This window comes from Pollicipes pollicipes, unplaced genomic scaffold, assembly GCF_011947565.3.
Source record: "Pollicipes pollicipes isolate AB1234 unplaced genomic scaffold, Ppol_2.1 Scaffold_4002;HRSCAF=4701_pilon_pilon_pilon, whole genome shotgun sequence".
Lineage (NCBI taxonomy): Eukaryota > Metazoa > Arthropoda > Thecostraca > Pollicipedomorpha > Pollicipedidae > Pollicipes > Pollicipes pollicipes.
The window spans coordinates 23,300,128-23,319,612 of NW_023596420.1; the positions used below are offsets into that span (position 1 = coordinate 23,300,128).

At 47.9% G+C, this 19,485-nt stretch overlaps 2 protein-coding genes across 3 annotated transcripts in view; one reads left to right on the forward strand and one right to left on the reverse strand.

Annotated features, from left to right (window-relative positions):
* Positions 1-19,485, forward strand: part of LOC119094256 (kanadaptin) — a 32,050-nt gene that overhangs the window by 5,819 nt on the left and 6,746 nt on the right. The window lies entirely within an intron of this gene.
* On the reverse strand, positions 5,224-14,945 carry LOC119093108 (caspase-8). Of its 2 annotated transcripts, none has more exons than XM_037216007.1 (3): positions 14,867-14,945; positions 7,411-7,916; positions 5,224-7,163 (listed from the first exon to the last, which is right to left on the reverse strand). In XM_037216007.1, the coding sequence occupies exons 2-3, from the start codon at positions 7,900-7,902 to the stop codon at positions 5,997-5,999; spliced, it is 1,659 nt and encodes a 552-aa protein (XP_037071902.1). In that variant the 5' UTR covers positions 7,903-7,916; positions 14,867-14,945; the 3' UTR covers positions 5,224-5,996. The 2 variants fall into 2 exon arrangements, with proteins under 2 accessions (XP_037071902.1, XP_037071901.1); XM_037216006.1 differs by lacking the exon at positions 14,867-14,945 and adding an exon at positions 14,695-14,860.

Below are 19,485 nucleotides of genomic sequence, written 5' to 3' on the forward strand. Positions count from 1 at the left end.
CTCTCTCTCTCTCTCTCTCTCTCTCTCTCTCTCTCTCTCTCTCTCTCTCTCTCTCTCTCTCTCTCTCTCTCTCTCTCTCTCTCTCTCTCTCTCTCTGTGGGACCTCCTGTGTCGGTCAGAGAATCACACTGTCTAACAAGCAAGGAACTTAAATTCGGTCTAAGCAGTGTTCGAGCGCATCGCATAGAGGCCCAAAGGGCCCCTCGGGACCGACGATGAAATGTCCTATTGGAGGGCACGAATCAACCGTCTGTGGGTTATAAGAAGGACCCCGCAGGGGCGGGTCCACGAATACTAGTCAGAGAGTCTCTTAAACCGATTGAGAGCCCCTGGGACACTGAGCCCCTCTATTTCGGCCAGAGACCACCAGCGTCGAAAAGTAGGCTACGTGTCGGTCTAAGCCTGGGGTCCATTTCCCAAGCAGGAACAAGGCCAGAGTCCGCGACTTGCGTTGGTCAGAACCTCTGGAGCAATGAAGGTCCATGTGTCGGTCAGGTGTCCACAGTGCCTAACAAGGTTCTGTGTCGGCAAGGGGACCCGGGCCACCCAGGGAAGCATTTGCCGAGCAGGGACATGGACGGGACCCCGAATGCCAGAGGGGTCCCTGCGTTGGTCGGGTCCCTCTGACAATGAATGGATATACGAAAACTTATCACGGGTCCCTAATTAGACAATATAAAAGCTTTGTATCAGTCAGGGACCTCAGTAGGGAACGGAGGGCCCTCAAACCCAATTCCATCCAAGAGCCCTAGAAGCCGAACTGGAGTCTTTGTGTCAGTTATTGGACCACCTGCGGTGATAAGGCGTCTTGTGGCGTCAATGAAGGCTCTCGCGCCTAACCGGGGCCAAATGTCCGGTTCAGGGGGCCCCCGGCGTTCGGCAGGTGACCAATGTTTGATTGGTCTCTCTAATGGAGGGGGGGGGGATTATCACAGCGCCTATTGTTCGTAGCCACTAATGTATCATAACACCTGATGTTGGAAGCGTGAGAACACCCGTCGTAAAGTCATATTTCAGAAACTGTGTGTCGAAACCAATTCGAGCCGCTCGAAAATTATGGTGGGCGTAAATTTGATAAGCGTAATTTTGGGATCGTCCTCTGAGCAGGTAAACAGTGACAGCAACTCGAAACTAGAAATTCTTCCTCTACTTGGTCAAAGCTGTTGTTGCAATGTTTCACAACTTGATTTTAGTTCGGCTCGTGTGCTAAGCTTCCAGTTATACATTTCCAGTTATGCTTCCAGCATCGCCACTGCCATCTCTCGGCGAGTTGAAGTACTACACGTAAGTGCTGGGGTGGAAATTTTACACGGCTAGTTTGACAGCACCGCAACGTCATGCAAAGGTCCATGACTCAATCAAACGTTGACATGTTGAGAAGCGTATTTACTACACATATGTACTATATAAGGGTAGATATCAAGGCTACCCAGCCGCTGATTAAAATACATCTGGAAATTTTAGACCATTTGTACATATATATATATATATATATATATATATATATATATATATATATATATATATATATATATTTGTGTATGGATGATATATTTATACATATCGCATGTCTTGTATATATAAATGAACATATACAATATATACATATATATATATATATATATATATATATATATATATATATATATATATATATACATATGTATATATATAAACATGGGTGTCAATTTCTCAACAGGGGGAGGCAGAGTTGTGAAAGTCACCACAAGGAGACAGGTATGGAGAACTTGAATTTCCTTCGCATATGTTCTGGTTCCCCATTATACGCACACACCACAGGCGTAGAAACGTTTCAAAAGTGTGGGGGAGCGGCCGAGCTCAGGTTGTACTTTAGGAACTTTTTCTGGAAAACGAGCCCGATGACCGGGGGGGGGGGGGGGAAGCGATGGAGGTAGTTATCGCTCTTTATTCAAATGTCATGGCTGCTTTGCTAGATATGCATCTAGAGGCTGTTTCTCACTGGTGCACAATCTTGCCTATTCCACTGATCTGTCATTTGGCAAACAAGGCTATCCAGCTTCCCTTGATTATCTTCCATTTTAACATTGTCTTCCCTGGGGAGGCGAAATTCCACGAGCTGGTAGGCATTTTGGGTCATTGAGGAAGCACCTGTTTCCACAGTGTAGATGCCAAAATACGGCCTGGATGTAGGCTGGTGAGCTTTTGAAAGTGGATCGATCGGTCACAGTGTGACCGATTTTTAATGCGCCTTCATTTCGCTGACTTCTTTTCAAGAGATAGGACTTGTCACAGCATTTTGGGCGGAAACAAATTCGGGAGCTTGAAACTGCCAGAAATAGTGTGACAAAAGCCATAAAACTGGATATTCTCTTTTAAAAAAATCAAGCCACATACTAAGGCCCATCTGTCAAATGTTCCTCATCTGGGCCCCGTTCCTGTCGGTCGTCGGTGGCCACTGCCCTAGCCCGGATGTCCCCCGCATGACTGTCTGCGAACTGACTGTATGGCTGCTTTGATGCATACTTTTGGATCAGCGTTACTACTACATGGCGTATGAAACATTGGATGTAAACATGGTGTACAAACAAACAAACACAAACGAGACCCTGACACCAAACAAAACGGTCCCATTGGGTACGGATCACGGCTGCGCAAGCCAACGGGTCTATTGGCCACACTGGGACAGGTCCAGGGACGCAGAACGCTAGTGAGGGTATCGAAGCGTCACTTGGCCCCTGAGACAATGAACGAGCTGACTCAGGAGCCAGTTCCTGACTCTAACCTACTGGTGGAGCAACCAGTCACAGGTCCCTGGTAGTGGCAGGGAGCAGAGCACGCCGGTGCGGAAAAAGGAGCCAAACCTTGCAGATATGGCGAAAAAGCTCTGTCAGTGAGAGGGCTTAAGGTGCAGAATTCGGACCGACTCCCCGCACCATCACTACCAGGTCGTTCAAGTTATTTGCGTAAAAGGCACTTGCGTCAGAGGTTTCGTCGCGTACAAGTTTTTTCCGTCAGAAATTATTGTATTAGAAGTAATGCCGTGTATCAGTTTTGTGTTCTTAATTTTCTCGCGTGGAAGTTTTCGTAACAGAAGTTTTGTCCCGTGGAAGCTTATGAATTAAAAGTGGCTTTTAACGTGGTGTCACGTGGAAGGTTTTATGTAAGAAGTTTTGTCGCGTAGAAGTTTTCGTGTTGGGAGGTTTTGTCGCGTACGAGCTTATACGTGAGAAGCGCTTGCATTAAAAGCAATGTCGCGTGGTATTTTTGTGTTAGAGATTTCCTTGCGTAGAGGTAATGTCATGTAGAAGCAATGTCGCGGATAAGTATTTGCGTTAGAAGTTTCGTGGACGTAAGCCGTTAGCAGTAATTGCTATTGTTTGCATTGTCCGAAGGTCTGCCGTGAAGCCAGCCGAAGTCTAGTCATTCCGCACAGCCTGCGGCGGAGGGCAGTGATCTGGCTACATGACGGGCACCGGGGCATCGATCGCACGAAAGGGAGAGCTCGACAAACTGCCCACTGGCACGGCATCCACAAGGATGTGGATCATACGGTGTCGTCCTGCACCAGGTGCCGTCAGTATCCAGCAAGCAACTGGAGCCTCTGTGACAGAACGATGCCCTACCCAGCGTGGTATTTTTTATCAGTACTCGCCGACTACTTGCATGTGACCGGGAGCACTCACCTGGTATGTCTTGACAGAGTATGGCTGGCCTTGTGTCATCCCGTGCCCATGTAACACGGCATCACCGGTACACCTCACTCGCTCCTATGCACACATACTTACGTGGAGTAGTAAATCCATATATCTACGTTCCGTCGTGTTATGTATCGGTTTCGTCATCTCACGTGTTGCTTGCTCTGTCGTTCTGGAGGCACGTGCGTGATGGGATGCTTCGCGCCCGGTGGCCCGAGCTACGTACGCATCTGACTTGGCCCCCATTTTTATTTAATTTTTTGTTGTTGACTTTTCTGAGAGCCTTGAAGTTATTTAAAACTAGGGCATTGCAAAGCAGCAGTTAATTTATTTAATGCATGAAAAACTTGCTTTGCACCCTCACCCCGCGATGGACGCCCTATTTACCGTAGCAGATACCACATGAGTAACCACGAGAAAAAGGAGTCTGATGAAAAATTCACCGAAAAAGTCTATCGTTGTCGTGTGGCGACGTGGATCGGCCTTCGTCTCTGGAACTCCCTTGTATCACCTGAACTACCCATAACAGAGGCTATTGAGGACACAAAAAGCTGCATAAAGAGACCCACAGAAAAACATCTTCTTGACAGGTACAATTCTTGGTGATGCATTTGACAGACCATGCGGCTGTCTGTGCGTGTGTATGTTTGTGTATGTGTATGCGCGTGTGCGCCTGCGCGAGTGTTTGCGTGTGTGCCTAGCTCCACTATGACTGTACGTTTTCATCCCGTAAATGGCGGCTCTGTCTTCCGATCGCCCACCTGCATCAAGCTTGCTTGGTCTGGTGCGTGACCGAAGGTGAAGCCTTGGACATACATCCCTCGGAGCAGACGTTTGCCCTTCCCAGCCTGCGTGAATGTTATTACACTAATATCGCGCGAGTGTTACTTTCTCGGGCGGGCATTAGCAGCCAGTCGTATGCTGCCTTTGGCTACGACTACTATTTTGCCTCTCTTGCTTACTTCTGCTAATGACGTAACGCGTATAACATGATAATAAAAATGACATGTTTTATAACATCGTTCTTTTAGTTGCGCTTTTGCTTACACCTCTGAGCAGGAGTGCCGCGATCTGCGTCCATTATTTTTGGCGTTAACGTAAGGTTCAGTGTGCCGCCGGGATTGTGGGAGGGGCACTCCTGGTCGCCCGTTAATGCGTGACGGCTAGAATAAGCCCCGAGCTGACAACCACGTAACTGCCCGGGGGTCGGGCAGCAACCGGCCTGGGGAATACGCATTCTTACCAGGACCCCCGGCATGTGAATCGGGGAAGCGGCTGTCGGGGCAGTCGCTACCGGAGCGGCAGCAGTTGAGAGATTTTTGCTCGTTTTTTTTCATCCACGTTTTTCGTTTCTATTCATGACGTTTGACCAGACCGCATGTCATCATATTGTCATCGCGTGGTCACTGCCAGGATAAATATATTGGTGAAGGATTCCGCGCAACTGTCTGGTAGTTTCGCACGGCGTTCGCCTCGCAAACTTCGAAACCGTGGCTCTAGCCTCGTTTTCACTTATACAGTCTGGGGTTCAGTAAATGTCTAAGAGTACTTATAATTATTATATTCATAAGCCCCTCGTATATCTTCGTCTTCTTTTTTATTTGAAACACTTCGTTATTCCTCAGTTACACCAGTATAATTGGAAGCACCTCGATGATCGGACTCCTGCCCGCACGTTGTGTTAAATGCAGTAAGTAGCATAAAAAGTCACATTCAATGACATCCGATGAATAGAAAACACTGGCGCACAAATTATGATGATTATGCATGGGCACCCTGTCACCTGCCACGTAACACGAAGCGCAGACAGGCTGTATCTCATGCTACCGGAGACTGTGCAAGAGACCTCCGAATATATTCGGCGCGTCTCGCAAAGTACCGGTTCTGTTAGGGAGCAGTACTCACGCGAGAAACCGGGCAGCTTGTCGGCCACGAATAAAGCAGCGACTGACCGGCCGGCGATTTGCGCCCGCAACACCTTTCCACAAGGCTAAACGACAACGGAAACACGCGCACAGACGTCGCGGCGGTATGCAGCAAACCAATGCCAATAAGCCTAAGCCGTAACTGCTTGATCGAATCAGCAGTTCACACATCACTCGTATGCTCTAATCAAAGGCTATTCAAAGGTGAGCAATGTCGCGCGGAGAACGTGTCGCGCGTCGCGAGAACTAAACTTTCCAACAGCGTGACCCATGGTCACAAAATGCCTTTCTCAATACCACGGCGGATCAGGCCGCAATCCCATGCCGTCAAGACAAGGCGGCGGATCTAGAACCACCGCTGTGCCGTTCCTCTGTGTCAGACCTACACGCGGCATTACCTGGACTGGCACGACGGCTCTCTCTTCTTGAAAGTAAAGCGACCCGTGGTGCGGTCAATCATCTGCGGCTGCAGGCTTAGCAAAGGCTGATTTCTACCATTCCCCAGCTGGATGGGATTATTCGTGAGGACATTGTGCACGTCTTTGATGCAGCAGGTGATCTCCTCAAGGTGGCCGCGCGCTCTCAGCACCTGGCACAGTCGGATAATGTAGAAGGAGCCTCGGTGTGTGTCACGGTATGCCTTGAACCCGGGGGTGGTCGCCTGGCAGAAGAGGAAATCTGACAGCGGTGTGGTGCGGGATGCTGGCGCAGGCGTGGGGATGTATGACGACATAGGCACATCTTCTGGCCCGTCCGAACTCACCACAGGTAGCGCTTTGATACCTTGACAGGCCTGCGTCACCACAATCTTCAGCTTGCCGGCCAGAGCTCCGCACAGGTCGGCGCCGAAACAGCTGACCAGATCGTCCAGAAGTTGAGTCTTGCAGTCGGAGCTGTAGATGAAGTGCTCTCCTTCACGGCTCGTGCCTCCATGAGACAGAAAGCACGTCACCAGGTAGTCGAAGTTTTTCAGGTCGTTGGCGCATGACAACCTTTCCAGGCATGTCCTAATTTCAGTCTCTTTCAAGTTGTTGAATATCTTTGTCCGGCACCCGAACTCTTGAAATGTCTTTTCCAAGTTTTCCGCATCAATACTGGAGCCCAGACGCATTCCATGATTGTCCGTTCGTCCCAGGACGCATTCCTTGTCTTGGCATGCAAACCGCTCCTGATTGAAGATCACACACACTCCTTTGGAGTTGGCATATATCTTGGGAGGCAGCGCATCACCAATCGAGGACAAGTCCACCACTTTGCTGTGGTTGCCACTGCTAGGGGCGGTGCTTGTGATCGCTGACTCCGCAGTCTCCCTAGACAGCACATCTTTCAGATCGTGCCGACTGAGGTGCACTAGTCCCTCCGCCAGAACAGACAGGTCAGTAAGATCGATGACCCGTTCCTGCATCCAGTACAGGATGTACAGCTCCAACAGCTGCTTGATGGTGCAGCCGTCCGGAAAGATAGGCGACTGCCGGCCCGGAAGATATGAACGAGAAATGTATTCCACCAACCGTTTGACATCTTCCTGCAGAAGATGGCAGCAGACGGTATTCAAAGCAACCTGGAACACACTCGTGTCAAAACCGCTTGCCTGTCCTGAAAATTGGAGCAGCACATGACTTATTACGAATCGGATCACGTCTTCCGTCATCGGCCAGTAGCGACACATTGCGGTGATCGTAAATAAACATGTGACGATTGGAAAGGTATTCATACCTTAGTTTTGAGACAAGCGCCATGGTCGTCGGTCGCATGAATGGAGGGTGCAAATTGTAAGTAATGTGTTGGTCAGCATGGTAGCAGCATACCTTCAGTGATGAGAGATAGACTGGCTTTTGCAGTTTTCTCATCTGCTCTTTCTCCAGGCCAAGGGTTTCGAGCACGTCCAGACGGCCAATCACAGCCAGAGCCTCCAAAAACATGCACTTCCATACATTGCTAACCGAACTCCTGGCCCAATTTGAAAATGTGTCAACCATTGCCTTGCCACCAGTTTCGCGGTTCATCCTGACGACACATTTTTGCAACACGATGGCAGGCAGATCATCCACAGCCAAAAATAGGAGACGGACCACGTCTTCTGGTAGGAGATCTTTTTCAATGTCAGGCAGATCATCCACATCAATGGCATTGTGACACATGTCTTCTCTCGTCAATGTCGATTCAAAGGAAACGGCATCTGACGTGACTGGCGCAGATTCCGGCGCTGAGTCGACCAGCAGCCAACCGCCCTCTTCAGAGACAACGTCGGTGAGGTAGAACACCTCATCAACCTTAAAGTCAGCACCATCAGCCATCATCGGGCAAGACGCACCTGAAACAGAAACAAGTGAAAGTCCTAGCCACCAAAACCAATCCAGGAAGTATGTGGTAACTGATTGAGGGCTATCTGTTGTAATGGAGCAGGGCCGGGGTCATGAAGAACCTTCGCGTCCTGTTACAAAGGAAAGGGAATAAGCCGCATTGCTATGTAACATATTGGATTAACAAACCATTTCGTGGGTGCAAACGAAAATCACAACTTGTCCCCAACCTACTGAAAGAGCCCAAACCCGAATACCATGCCAATATTCCCACAATGCAGTCATACACGCATGCACCCACAACAGTAATCATGCACTGATGGTGGTGCAATATTCAGTCACTTGCGTCAAGACATCAATGCTCGTCCATGTCACCGCAGTCCACGACTCTGGCTGGGGTTCACTGCCTGTTGTTCTTACCCTCGCTCAAAATCGCCTCAAGACAGAGTCAGATTGCGGTCAAACCAGTATCGAAACGCCCCGGGCTCCGCAATCGGGTGCGCAGGGCGGAATTTCTGATCGGGCCCCAAAGGCAGCGGATAAGCAGCCCACGAACTGTGGTTGCGGAGGCGGCCAAGGGTCAAACATTCTGGTAGCACAAAATCATACTTCAATCTTTCACACAAATGCCCAATTTTCGTAGCATTGCTCACAGGGCGCAGGGCTGACAGAGACCTGATGGCGCCTGGCCAGCACAGAGGTTTGCTGGCAGGCAAAAAATGGTGTGCTTAAAATGCAACCTCTTGAGTTGTATTGTTATGAACCCACCCTCGGAACTTTCCTTTTAAGGGAGCTCACGATGAAATGCGGTGTTATAACCGAAAACCTGCGCGGAAATTGCAAGAAAACCTGCAATTTGATATTCCCTCGGGTTGTGCGAGTGTGGGATCACATTTATTTCACATTACAGTGTGAATCAGGCGCTTGAAGTGGGTGTGATCACTGGTGGAGCGTGCCAGTGGCTCGTATTGATCTTTATGTAATTGGCAGTGTGCGTGCGAGGTTTGTGCTTCTGGAAGAGGACACTGTTTTCGCATTCTTTAAATCTAATAACGCCCAATAAAAAGTTATATATTGATACCTGCCTCTATCTTTAGGTTTGTGTTTGAACAGGAAAAGGTAGTGACGTCGGCAAACCGAAAGAATACTAGCACCCATGCTGCTGGGGCGTTCAAAGGCAATTTGCCACTTCATTATTATCATGCCAGCATTTTGAACCCATTGAGGTATAACAGTATGTAATTAATCCGTTGAACACCATCACATTGGCAATTCACTTAGGCAGTAGGGACGGGTCAGCGCAGCTCATTAATGTGCATGCTTGGTATAAGTTCGCATGATACGGCCTTGCAAAACTGTCTTTCACTTAAGAATTCTGAAAATATAGTGTTGTATTAGTATAGATGCACATATGACTGTCTCAACAAATTTGGTATGCAGGCAAGCATTGCTTATGAGTCATCACTGTCATAGTCAGTGCAGTCACTGCCACTTGTGTGAGAAGCTGGGTGCTGAGAAAGATGCATAAGTATTGCTGTTGGTTTCTTGGATAGCACTTAATATTTTTTATCATGAGCCCTGTGTGCACCAGCAGCTTCATCACTTCCTTGCATATCGTACATCCAGCCATAACTACGTGCACTTGCCATGTCTCCAGCGTTGTGCAAGGTCAGCAGGTTTGCAGTGTCATTCCACCATATGTAATCTTTCCTTGTGATGCGTGTGTTATCACCAGTGTGAACAATATTTTTTAGTCAGGCAGTCTGATGGCCGAGCATGCTGCATGGCTGTGGAAGCAGAAGACGTGTTTGCATCTATGTCAAATATGTTTTGTGGATTCCAAAACAGGCTGAGCAAGTGACATCACTCATTGGCTGTGTGCTTTGCTGAAAGTGATTTGCATCTTGCATTACGTGTTTTTAGTCAGCCATATGTCAGATGCGGAGTTAATACACGAATGCATGCCTGACCCATCTTCACATGATTGAATCTATTATGACAGCAGCAGGGATTGCAGTACAAAAACAGCATCACTGTTCGTTATGTCATGCCACAGTACAGCACCGAGGTAGTGTCATGATGTGCGCCACGGAAATAGTGCACGCTGTCGCCCCGTGCCATTACATAATGTACCACATTGGTTGACCTTTCTACGTCAAGCCAAGGAGATAACGGCTTTTAATTTAAGAATGATATAACAACTGATTTAACAACGCCAAAAGACTACCACGCCTATGAGATAACAGCTTATAATTTATGAATGGCGTAACAACTAATTTAACAACGCCAAAGGGCTATCACCAGCGAGAATGCTGTTCCACCACAATGGTTATATCAGGCTTACCCAGCAACTGCATACATAATCTTGCACAATAAAAAACATTCTGGTAGCTCAACAATACCATCTATACCATAGAAATTACAACGCTTTGGTAATCAATTCATAGCAATGCTATATAGTTATTAATTTTTGAATGCAACTACATTTCCAGTCACAAACAATGAAGAAAGTAACCACTGCGCACATCACATGATATCAATGTCAGGACTAGAGCACTGCAGGCGAGGGTAAGTCGACAATACAATATTGACATCCTTAGCAGTACTTGGCAGGTTTCGGTAAGAGATTTATGACGCCATGTGAGTCCTCAGAGCATATCGTGCTTTGGTATTAATAATTGCCATAAAAGCTGGCGATCGCTACGTTGCGTGTGTCAAACAGCCCACCAAGCTTCCGCTACGACCAGCACCAAGACAAAACATCCACAAACAAGCCATTCACCAACCTGCCAACCAACACAGCGCCCGCGACGGGAATGGCAGGTTGGCGTCAGCTTTCGTGAGTTTCGAGGCATTCTTTAGGTCTGGCTGCCAGATGCTGCCAGGTATTGCTGTCGTCAAAAACCATTCCATGACGCCATCAAACAATGACACAATGGGACGCACTTTAAAAAAAAACAATTTGGAAATTTTGCTACCTAGGGTCATTTTTGAACTTTGAAAGCTTACCAATAGTTACAAGGAAGCTTTACCCATAATATGTGATGCTCATCACAAAATCTTCAAATGTGAGACATGCCCTTAAGTAAATATGCCCCACAATGCGTCATGGTTTGATTACGTCATCGTACCTAGCACAACACTGATTGAGGGTTTAATTGACAGCCGTTATATCTGGAAATCGCTATCACGAACACCAGATGTGAACGCCTCGATAATCATATTTTCTTCGACTAGATCTAAGCGTGGTTTATAGAATGACAGGATTTAAATGACGTTATTGTGACATCATGAATGCCAACATGACTTTAAAATACTCTTCCCGATGTGCCTTTCCCCATTTTCGCCGGCGTGCAGCTCAAAAGCTAGACGGGCTTAGGTCTTAAGACGGAGAGGATTGCGAACAGCACCGAAAGGTCTTAAGCTATTTTAGTTCAGAACTAGTTTAACTATTTAAGTTCAAAATAAATGTGGAACGCTCCCCTTGAAGGGAATGTTACACATTTGAAAACATTGAAACAGGCATCAGATGTGATAAAATAAGCTCACCTATAGCTATTGGTATACGTTTAAGCGGAATAGCCAGCGCTAGATAAAATTTCTCTAAGGAGTACATATTCTCCTCAATACGTCGCTTGGATGACATTGTGGTGCTACCAAATAAGCTGTGCGAAATTGCCAACCTAGAGCCTTGTATTACTTCAAACTCGCCGAGAGATGGCGTTGGCTGTGCTGGGAGTGTTTGCGGAGTCAAATTTCGCTATTTGTTCATGTTTTGGAATTTCTCGTGGTGTTCTTGCATATTCATCGATCAGTTTAAGACGTTCACTTGTATTCACATGCTCGGTTATGGCGCTTTTCCCAAGTTTGTCGATTACAAGGCTGATTTCCATGCCGTTTAACATGCACGCCCAGTTTCTTATACTATGAAGGAACAACAGGAATTCGTGCGGCAGGTGGGGCCGCTGAGCACAAAATTGATACGCGCGGTGGATACTGTGCGCGCGACGACAAGGCTGAAATGACGTTGCCGTGATTAAACATTAAATTAAATTAAATCGTAAATAATTAAATTAAATTAAATTAAATTAAATCGTCATTAAACACATCACGACAACGTCATTTCGGCCTTGTCGTCGCGCGTACTCATTGGTATTGGAAAGGATTGGGTTGTTCGTGGATGTGCAGCTCGGGAAATGGGCGGCTGCAGCTCTCGGGGAAAGGTGGACCGTCTCCGAGATAACTGTATCAGTTCAGCACCCAACACAAATGTGAAACGGTCTTAAGCCGCCAGTCGTGTTGATATAAAGACCACCAAAAAACGTTTGAAGACGTGGCAGGAAAAATAAGACTCGTGTGCATTATTTCGCACCTCGGGGATCTTGGGGAAGGATAAATGACCTGTTCGTGACAAAACAGGGTACGTGGTATGAAGAGTCAAACTTGAAGTGTCAAAGTGCATACATAGCCTGTGGAACCAATGAGTTTAAAAATTCAAAAAATGGGGTTATATTGGCTATGACATGTAAATCACAAAATGCTACTCACAATACATTCAAAGTCACCACTCCCAACTCAGCATTTAACTATCTTAAAAGCATGAATGTAATCACAGCCAAAATATTCCACATCAACTTTGCTGTTTTGGTGCCATTTGATATGGCCAAAACACAACATAGTCAGATTTTCTGAAAAAGTCAATGGGTTCAAGACTCAGGACTACAATGGTGTCAAGTCAACTGATGGAGAGAAGCTGCCTACCACATAGGTAGCTGCTGACCTGTTGTTGTTATTGGGGCTTGACAATGCAGCCAGCTGCTGCAGCCATATGGCATTGCCTGCCTCTCACTCTGGCAGGAGGGGTGGGCACCATGGGGAGTCAAATCCTGTACCTCCAGTTTCCCAGATGTGCAGTGGTTAGCACAGACATGTGAACCACCACACTAGTGGCACCCCTGCTGACAAATTGTGAAATCCACACACAGCAATGAAAAATGCATGTTAGTTCAGTAGAGAGACAGAAGTAGACCAATACAAATCAAAGGAGTTCATACACATGAAAACATGATTAAGAATAAAACAATGCCACATGAGCACATTACAAAAAGGTTAGACCACTTTACAACATCCAATGTGCAAACTGAGGCAGAGATCTGACAAAATGGTTCATAAGTGTGTTCCACATCTGTACAGGGCTTTGAACTGAAATGCAAATTGAAGGTCTTGAAGCTCATTTTGTGAAGTTTGCAGTCCCCTGGCATAGATGCTCAGACTATTGTACAGAATATTCCATGGTTACCCAGGTATCCATGACACCAATATATCACTAATATTGTGCCATTCCACTGGGCATGTAAAATGTATGATCAAGATAAATAGATTGTTGAGCTGTTTATATCTAGCATTCATGGGCATGATGACCAAATATAACTGGGCCCCACTTCCAGATATAAGGGCAGGTTGTTGGTTTTTGACTTATGTCCTGCAAGCTATGCAATGTTTGAACACAAACTTTGTGCTGTACCACACAATACAAGATGGTACAATGTTTCTTAGTTATGATGGAAATAAAACTTGCAATTGAACAACTCTAGAGCAACACTATAACCAAGTATGTGAATACAAGTAAGCACCATAAACTCATGGACAAATAAGCAAGAACACAAAGAGAAAAAGGGCCACAATACACACTTTGCACCATCAGGTTCAGCTGAGATCTAGTGCAGCCATCAGTGTAGTGCAAGTGAGTGATACCATGTTAACATTCCATGACACCATTATACAATTACATATTGATGAACATAATTGCTCAATGGAGATATTTTTGTTCTCTAGAGCAGTGTTTTCCAGTTCAATAAATACCAAGACTTATGAGCTTATTTAATCATATATGATACCTGTTTCAATATCAATATCAATCAATATGAATTGAGTGTAATTGACAGAAAAAATGTGATCATAAATCTTAGTAGGCATCACTTATGATTACTGTTGTCACTGCTTGTGCTGTATGCTGAACTGCTTGTCAAATAGCCAACATAGCCACAAATGTACAATGGATGTATTCAATGCCATTGGGGGGGGGGGGGGGGAGAACCATGGGATAACTCTTGCCTGGGCTACCCTGTTTTCCAACAAGTTCCTTCCTATTGCAGTCCAATGCTCTTTATACAAATCCAGGTGCAATCATGTGAAAACCTTCTCAAACATTTGCAGCCTAGCCTGGTATATGAAGGAGTTAGCATGACAAAAGCATTACATACCTACAGAATAATATTTGGTATAAAATGAACATGATGCTCCTAGTAATGTATGTAAGAACCTAGTATGCAAATAATTAACATTTAAAAAATGCAATTGACCCAGTATCCTTTCTTTTCCCATATGTGTTAGGGGGGCTCAAGAGTATTATTGGGGGAATCTGAAGTCAGGATTGGGTTGGGGGAAACCAGGCCCCCATGAGTACAGAGAGTGATGCCCCTACCACTGCCCCCATGAAATTTTGTAAAAACCAACCGCAGTTGGCATTGATGTTGTGTGGACAAATAACAGATAGCAGAGTTGCGTTGTCTTGCCATCCTTATACGAATGACGCCTAGACAAGACATCAATCACACCCTTTCACAGCTAATCCAGCAAATTTGACCAATGAACTGGACCGTCTTCTTAGTATGACAATTTAGGTAGAAGCCAGAAGCTGATGCAACATTCAAGCGATAAATCACGAGCAACGTTGCAGGAAACTTAGCATATTCAAGGCGCACCTTTCCTCCCAATGAGACTTCTCACCTTGGACCACAGCCGGGACAGGAACATGAACAAGAATACAACACGGGCGCGCGTCCACTCACAACCCTTCTGTCTCACGCCAACAGTACGCGCACGAGGCTTAAACGCAACCTACGCGATGCCCCCACCCCCTGCCGTCGCCCTTCTCCTCTAAGGCCTCGGTCGCCCTTACCACCGCCTCCCGTCTCGCGACTGGGGCGCGTCGCTCCTCCGCCGCACGGGATTACCCGCAATGTACTCTGACCCGTGTTGTGGTGCGCATTGTCGTAATGTAACTGAAGTTAGCCCACATTCAGCCCAGATTCAGCCCAACCCGAATTTGGCAGCACAAAAGTAGATAATTCCCTTTGCAGGCCAATAACTCCCTTCAGGCGCCGATATCCCGCACCGACAAACCAGACCTTGAGAAACATCTTTGGTCTAACCAAAACGGTGCATAGAAAATCTGCCTATTTTGTCTAGGGGGAAAGCCACGTACACGACCAAAGAAGACATGTTTATGGGGCGGTCCTACGGTTTTTTTTCAAAAGTGCCTTACCGAAATATATACCGGTGCTCATCAACTTGGCTGGAGGAACCCTACCGGACATTGATATCTAAGTGTTCATAGCCCGTTAAGAAAAATTAATAACGAGATTTTTATTTGGTCGCTGAAAAATATATGCCCTTTCGCACATGATGTGAGAGCATTCGTCAGCCCAGTTACATAAGCACAAACATAAATTGCATATCTTGTCTCGTGGAAAGGTTATACACGATCGAAAAAGCATGTCTTAGGTCTCCTGCTACCATTTTAACTTTCGAGTAACAAACATCTTACCTATCATGAATGTAATTGGTCCCTGGGGTTAATGCCGTAATGTGGCAATGTAACCTAAAAAACTGGCCTCCCTGGTGTAGACTAGTATTTTAAATTGTTAGAGAACTGCTGATGCGTAGGCTGGTGCTGTTTCTTGAGATCCCGTGAATAATTTACACCGAGGTAGTGAAAATTGATAATATATGGTTGATTTTTCGATTAAGGAACAATACAATCCGTACAGAATGGCTTCTGTATTCCTCGATGTCCCGCACGTGACTGCCAGACGCATGTGGCCGCCTTTGGGTGTCTTAGCGTCTCGGATCGCAAGCTGGCTTATTCTGCGCTGGCCTCATGCAAGACCGGCGTTAACTATCCTGACCCCCGGCGCCATGATCTGAGGTGGACGATATCACAGAGCGTTATGTCACGATACCACATCCCCCGTGCCGGCCAAGCCAAGTTATGCCCACGTACGGCTGCCTCACACTCGCTATGCATACACACGTTTCACACCGGCCCACTTCCCCCGAGCCGAGGACATGAGACGAGAGACGGAGGTGTCGGCCCGGACGAACGTCACGGGCGTCACGCAAGAAGGCATAGGCGGCGAACAATACGGACGCACACATGAGGTCGGTGAACACACGCGATGCGTAAAACGGGAGACTGGGGTCGAGCTGGAGACGGGTGGTGCGGTCGAGAAGGTACGAGCGCCTCTCGCTGTGGCGGAGGGCTGGGAACGCGGCGGCGAGGCGGGGATTGGGAATGATTATCTGTCAGCTCATCTGCAAACTCGGCCCGGCGTGACGGCCGCGGAAGAGCGGGGTGAGGGGTTGACGTGGACGGCCGCCGCGGCTGCGCGGTCGGTATGGCGCACACAGACATCAACGTAGGGAACGAGCGCAGGGAGCGGCGGTTGCGCCGATGGGTGCGGCCAATGGTGAGCTCCGCGAGAAGGTCACGCGAGTGACCTACACCCACGACCGTGCTTCGTCGGTGCGTTAACCCAGCCGACGGATCCTGAAGGGACACATGAGCCCCAGCACGCGGACGGGACGGGCCGACCGTTCGATCACAGCGGACACGGGCGGCCTCGCGCTGTGAGGCGACGCTGGCATCACAGCCATCGGCGACACGCTGCCATTCAGGTGCGAATGTACCCTGCTGGGAACCGCCGAGCGTAAAAGATGGCCATGCAGAACATCGGCTGGTGGCCGGTGGTCGGCCCGCGGCGCGCTGTGGATCTCGAGCAATCCGCGGGCGAGCGCGTCACAGTCCAGGTCATCCAACGCAGTCACTCCACAGAGGCTCCACTAGCCTCTTGATCAATTCGACGGCTACCTCGGCGTGGCTGTTCGACGGGGGTACGAGGGGCGAGCAAGCGACGCGTAATACCAAAACGTTGCAGGAAGTCTCTGGCGTGTTGGACAGTGTGTTGCGGTCCGCCATCGCTCCAGAGCACGCAGGGGATGCGTGACGCTGTGGACACTGTCGCAGATGGCGGACCAGAGTCAGGGCTGGTTGGCATCACGTCTGCAGTGTACGACAGCGTGCCGCTCGGATAGTCGGTCGACGCGCAACCGTCTGGCCTGCATGGCTGAAGAGGTCCGTGGAGACGGATTCGGGAGGCTGTGAGGGATGTTCAGACGGGTGCCGCACACCAAGATGCCTTCGCCAACAGTGAGGTGATGGCGCTTCGCCCCAGTACGGCCCCAGCACGACCCCATGTCCAGACGGGTGCCGCACACCAGGATGCCGTCGTCAACAGTGAGGTGATGGCCGCTCGCCCCAAGTACGGCCCCAGCACGACCCCATGTCCAGACGGGTTGCCGCACACCAGGATGCCGTCGTCAACAGTGAGGTGATCGCGTTCGCCCCAGTGCGGACCCCGCACGGCACCAGCATGGCCACAGTAAGGCAAGCAGATCTGACCGGCGATCGGGGGAAGCCGCTCAGCACGGTCTCGCACAGGGTCGTGTACTTGGCGTCGGCACGTGCGGCCTCGCGGACGCGAGTCAGAGTGATGTATGATGGGAGACACTCGGGATCCATCTGGACCCAGCTGGGTCACTGCGCTTGACGAAACTATGGTGCTGATGGGTAACGTCTTCTTGGACGATCTCGTCGTCCGGAGAGAGGGGATTCAGTCACTCAGGGGGCTCTGGAGGGCGTCTAGGATCCGGCGTTTGCCTTTGCTGTGTGTTTGTTTGCTGGAGAACGTGTCGGAGAGAACGTGCCGGAGACAAGATAGGCAATTGTTTGAACGATAAGCCTGAATAAGATAGGTAATTTGTACTTCCGCTTCTGAATTTGGGTTGACAAATATTTTCACATGATATGTATCTCGACTTATATTTGTTGGTAAGGAAGTGAACAATGTCATTGTCTTTTTGTTCTTAAGGATTTTGGCCCGTCAGATATTAATGACCTATTGGGTTTCTTCAGCCAGATTGATGAGCATCGGTCTATGGTTCGATGAGACAATTTTGAAGAAAACCGCAGGGGCCGCCCCATAAACACGCTTTCTTCGATCGTGTTTGACTTACCCTAGAAAAATAGGAAGATTCCCTGTACACCGTCTTCGTTGGATTAAAGAGGGCCCTCACGTACTAGTACGCCTGTGCATGACTTCAGCGTCTGTATGGGGACATTGGCCGGTAAAGGGAACTCTACATTTGTGCTGCATAATGGGCTGGGCTGAATGTGGGCTGAATGTGGGCAAACCTCCGCTATACGGGAAACATGGATGTCCGTGAAGTTGGTGATTTATTTCGTGCTTTATTCAAGAAAGCATGCATATCGATTCATGAGTACATTTACTAAAAGCGGCCCTCCTGTGTAAATCACGTGAGATCCCACTCGATAACTCCACATAGCCCAAAAATCCCTGATGCAGAAAGCCCTCTGACCCGGGAAGTTGACCCTGATCGACACAGGGGCTCTCATCGACGCTTTAACACGCGCCCGGGTGGCCGGCTAGATACCCTTCGTTCGGGTGGGGGAGGGATCAATTTGACCCTTCTGAGACCTCGCCAACTAAGAAAGCTAGAGACACCGAGTTTGCAGAGTGTGTTGACCTGTGCGTAAATTCACTTAGGTCAAAGTTTCAGGTTCCTAGGTCATGGTCTTTGGGTCAAAAAAGGTCAGACAAGGTCAAGTTTCAGGTCGGTCTCCAAAATGCCCCCCAGAACCAAGATAGCCGTTTCTAAGCAAAAGATCACATGCTCATTGAAGGTCAGTGACCTTGTTTAACGTTTTGAAGGTCAAGGTGACCAAAATCATACAAGGTTGTTTTGAGTTTTGCATTTGACTAAGCCACAAAGATTACGCTAGGTGGTATATTCCTAAACAAAATGCTGACCTGGGTCATTTCAGGTCAATGGCCTATCCTGACCTCTAAGAAGCCCATGGAAGATGTATAATGCGGTTTCTGCCATCAAAAATGTTCGAAAGAAGCCCCAGAAATTATTCCATACAGCAAGCCCAAGAGTAACAGAATAGGTTGGTTTTGACATTGGTATGACCTTCATACCTGACCTTAGGTCAGTGTTATTTGCTCATTTAACTGTTGTGTTGCCTAAGAACGCATCTCACAGATGTGTGGCTTCGTCTAACACTCCGTTGTTGGATCAGATTGAAGGATTCCCTAGAAATTGCGTTCGCCGAAACCATGGCGTAGTTAAAAACACGCAGCACGCAGAAAAAAACGGAAAAAGTCAAGTAAACATGGCATAACCGCAGAGCTTTAAAAGTGTAACTAAGTCAGTCAGGTGTACTGATCTGGTCATAATGCTGCAATTTTCATTTTCTTTAATCCGTCTGCCTGTGAAACAATGAGTAAAACCTTTCTTAAATTTGATATAATTTCGAACGTCTATTTGTCATGTCATTTATGTACTTGGGCTCTAGAAAGTTGGGGGACCGGACTCGTCGTTGTGGTGGCCAGACTGGAAATTGGGGGGAGGGGGGGGGGGCAGTGGCCTATCCAA

Bases quoted from the DNA above. Each gene is read 5' to 3' on its own strand.
- LOC119093108 (XM_037216007.1), bottom strand. From the start codon at position 7,902: ATGATGGCTGATGGTGCTGACTTTAAGGTTGATGAGGTGTTCTACCTC. The intron at 7,164-7,410 runs GTATGCTGCTAC...AGTGTGTTCCAG, and splicing joins TCTATCTCTCATCACTGAAG to GTTGCTTTGAATACCGTCTG.